The sequence below is a fragment of the Otolemur garnettii genome, unplaced genomic scaffold (assembly GCF_000181295.1).
Source record: "Otolemur garnettii isolate 467f Iridium unplaced genomic scaffold, OtoGar3 scaffold00220, whole genome shotgun sequence".
In the NCBI taxonomy this organism is placed as follows: Eukaryota; Metazoa; Chordata; class Mammalia; order Primates; family Galagidae; genus Otolemur; species Otolemur garnettii.
This window is the reverse complement of record NW_003852615.1, coordinates 1,391,914-1,394,282: the sequence shown is the minus strand read 5'-3', so window position 1 is coordinate 1,394,282 and position 2,369 is coordinate 1,391,914. Positions and strand designations below refer to the sequence as shown.

The window sequence follows — 2,369 nt, the reverse complement described above, 5'->3', positions numbered from 1 at the left end:
AAGAGTTAAAAAGGTAGCCCATGTGGCTTTTTATACAACATTGTAAATAAATTTTCTTTCTTTTATCACAGGGATACACCAACATCAGCTGGACCAAACTCATTCAATAAAGGAAAGCATGGGTTTTCTGATAACCAGAAGCTATGGGAACGAAATATAAAATCTCATCTTGGAAATGTCCATGACCAAGACAATTAAATGATGTGTTTTGAAATTGGGGTGTGGGGTGGGTGTAAAGTTAAAAGGAACAGTTTCCTTTTTTAAAGAATGGTATAAGACTATCTTTGGAGCCGCTTTTTTTTCCTTTTTTTTTTCTTTTTTTAAGATTGAGTGGTACACTAATAAATGAGAGTTTGAAATTAGAGGTAATTTATGTTTTATATACAGATTTCAAGACATTTGCTAATTTTGTAGTTTCATGTGATTAGTTTCCAAAGGTTACAGATAATAAAGAAATCAGAAATGGTACCTTTTTAAGAATTGCATATTTTTTTAGACACAACTATTAGCACATTGAGAGGGAAGCAAAAGTTATTGTCTATTTAAAACTGCAAGCAGTTACTCTCTTAACTCCCTCATCACCTAACCTGTCTGGCTCCCAGGAACAGCCTTATAGAGAGAGGGAGTATTGTATTGGGAGGGAAATGTTACTGAACTATTGACTGAAAGTAAATTTAGATAAAATTAAAATACAGCTTTTTTTTCCTTATGGGCATTTGTTTTGTTTCACATCAACATAAACTAGATATTGCATTGCTATCAGCGGATATAGACACTTAGCTCTTTTTTAAAAATAAATACATTTTAAATTTTTATGTAAACTGTTGAGTATTTGAAATAGCTCACTTCACCTTGTCTTTCTTCACTAGTCTTCAAAGAAAAACCATATGCTACCAAAGTAAATCAGTATTTTGAATGTGCTTATCCTGGTATTTGTTTATTAGCCAGTTCCTGTAAGCATTTCCACCAGAACTTGAGGCGAATCATAAGGAAGCTGTTTCTTTTAAAATACAGACCACCACCAAAAATTTAAATGTACATATTGCTTAAGTATTTGGCTGTTACTGTTTTTTAAAGGTATAAACACCAAAAAAAAAAAAAAAAAACCCTTAACATTGTGTGAAGATGGAAAACGAGAAGATGCACTTTCATAACTTTGTCTAAGCATTTAAGTTACTAACTTGTGAAATCCAACTTGAATTGAACTTAATTATAAGCTTTCTTATAAGTACAGTTATATGATTTAAGTATCTACATAATTGACCAATGATGGCCCCTCCAAAAGCACATTTTAGGTACTGAAAATAGAAGGAAAGAAAATGCATCTTCAAACATATTTTATGGAATCTCTCATCACATTTACTTTGTTAGATTTGTGTATTTGTAGGGTGTTTGTTTTTGTATTTTTGTATTATATATGAACTTTTTTTTAATGTGACAGTTACACATCTTTAAAAGCATAGTCAGAGACAAAAGAAACACAGTATAATGATTCCCTTGAAAACTCTTGCAATGTTAAATTTGGAGGCAGCTTCAGTCTATTTTATTGGTGGTAACTACTCTCTGAGCTTTTTTAGTTGGTAATAACTCCAGAGAAGCAGCCTCTGTATTTCTAACACTTTATTCACTTGCTTTTAAGTTTAGAATAAGCCCCAAGTAAAACAATGGAAATGTACATAGAACTATTAGTTCTTACATGATTTAATTTTATCAAGATAGATGAATTTAACTTCAACTTACTTTAATGTAGGCAAACTATCCATTTTTTGTCCATTTTACTGTTTGTTAAAATAACTTCCCTCTCCTACATATTCTTTTCTTGACCCCAAAGAAATACTAACCTATGGTGTCAAGATGGGAGAGAGAAATGACTGAGATGAATGTCTTTACTAAAATACCAATAAATTTGTCAAACTCAGTAGTGTTCTTATTTTCTATTCCATTTAATTATTGCTTACTGGTTTTTTGGTTTTTATTTTATAAAGAAGTTGAGACATGTTATGAGTGTTTTTCTTGTTCAGATTATTAGGCTAAGTAATGGGAGATTTAAAATCTTAATTTACTAGAGTCTACCTAACAAAGCACCTAACATTACAGTACAGCAGGTTGGAAAATACATAAATCCTCTGCTGTCAAAGAGTTGTCCATCTTGTGCTATAGAAAATCCTGCCAAGCATATCTTGAAAATGTGTCCTTTCACTGTCTTTCTGTTAACCCTATATATAAATTTAAGACCATAAAGGAAAAAATAATCTCACTTCTACTTAATGGCTTCAGATACTTGAGTGTTCTTTTTGCCCTATACCTCTGCCTGCTGCCTACAGATTAGATATCCCCACTTTCTCCTATTTTTTTTTTTTTTTTTTTTT

At 31.3% G+C, this 2,369-nt stretch overlaps 1 protein-coding gene across 1 annotated transcript in view; it reads left to right on the top strand.

Annotated features, from left to right (window-relative positions):
• Positions 1 to 1,918, top strand: part of PCNP (PEST proteolytic signal containing nuclear protein) — a 25,370-nt gene extending 23,452 nt beyond the window's left edge. The window contains exon 5 of the mRNA XM_003801785.3: positions 72 to 1,918. Within this exon, the coding sequence (XP_003801833.2) occupies positions 72 to 198 (127 nt within the window). The 3' untranslated portion in view covers positions 199 to 1,918. The remainder of the gene's footprint in view (positions 1 to 71) is intronic.
• The last annotated feature ends 451 nt before the right edge of the window (positions 1,919 to 2,369 follow it).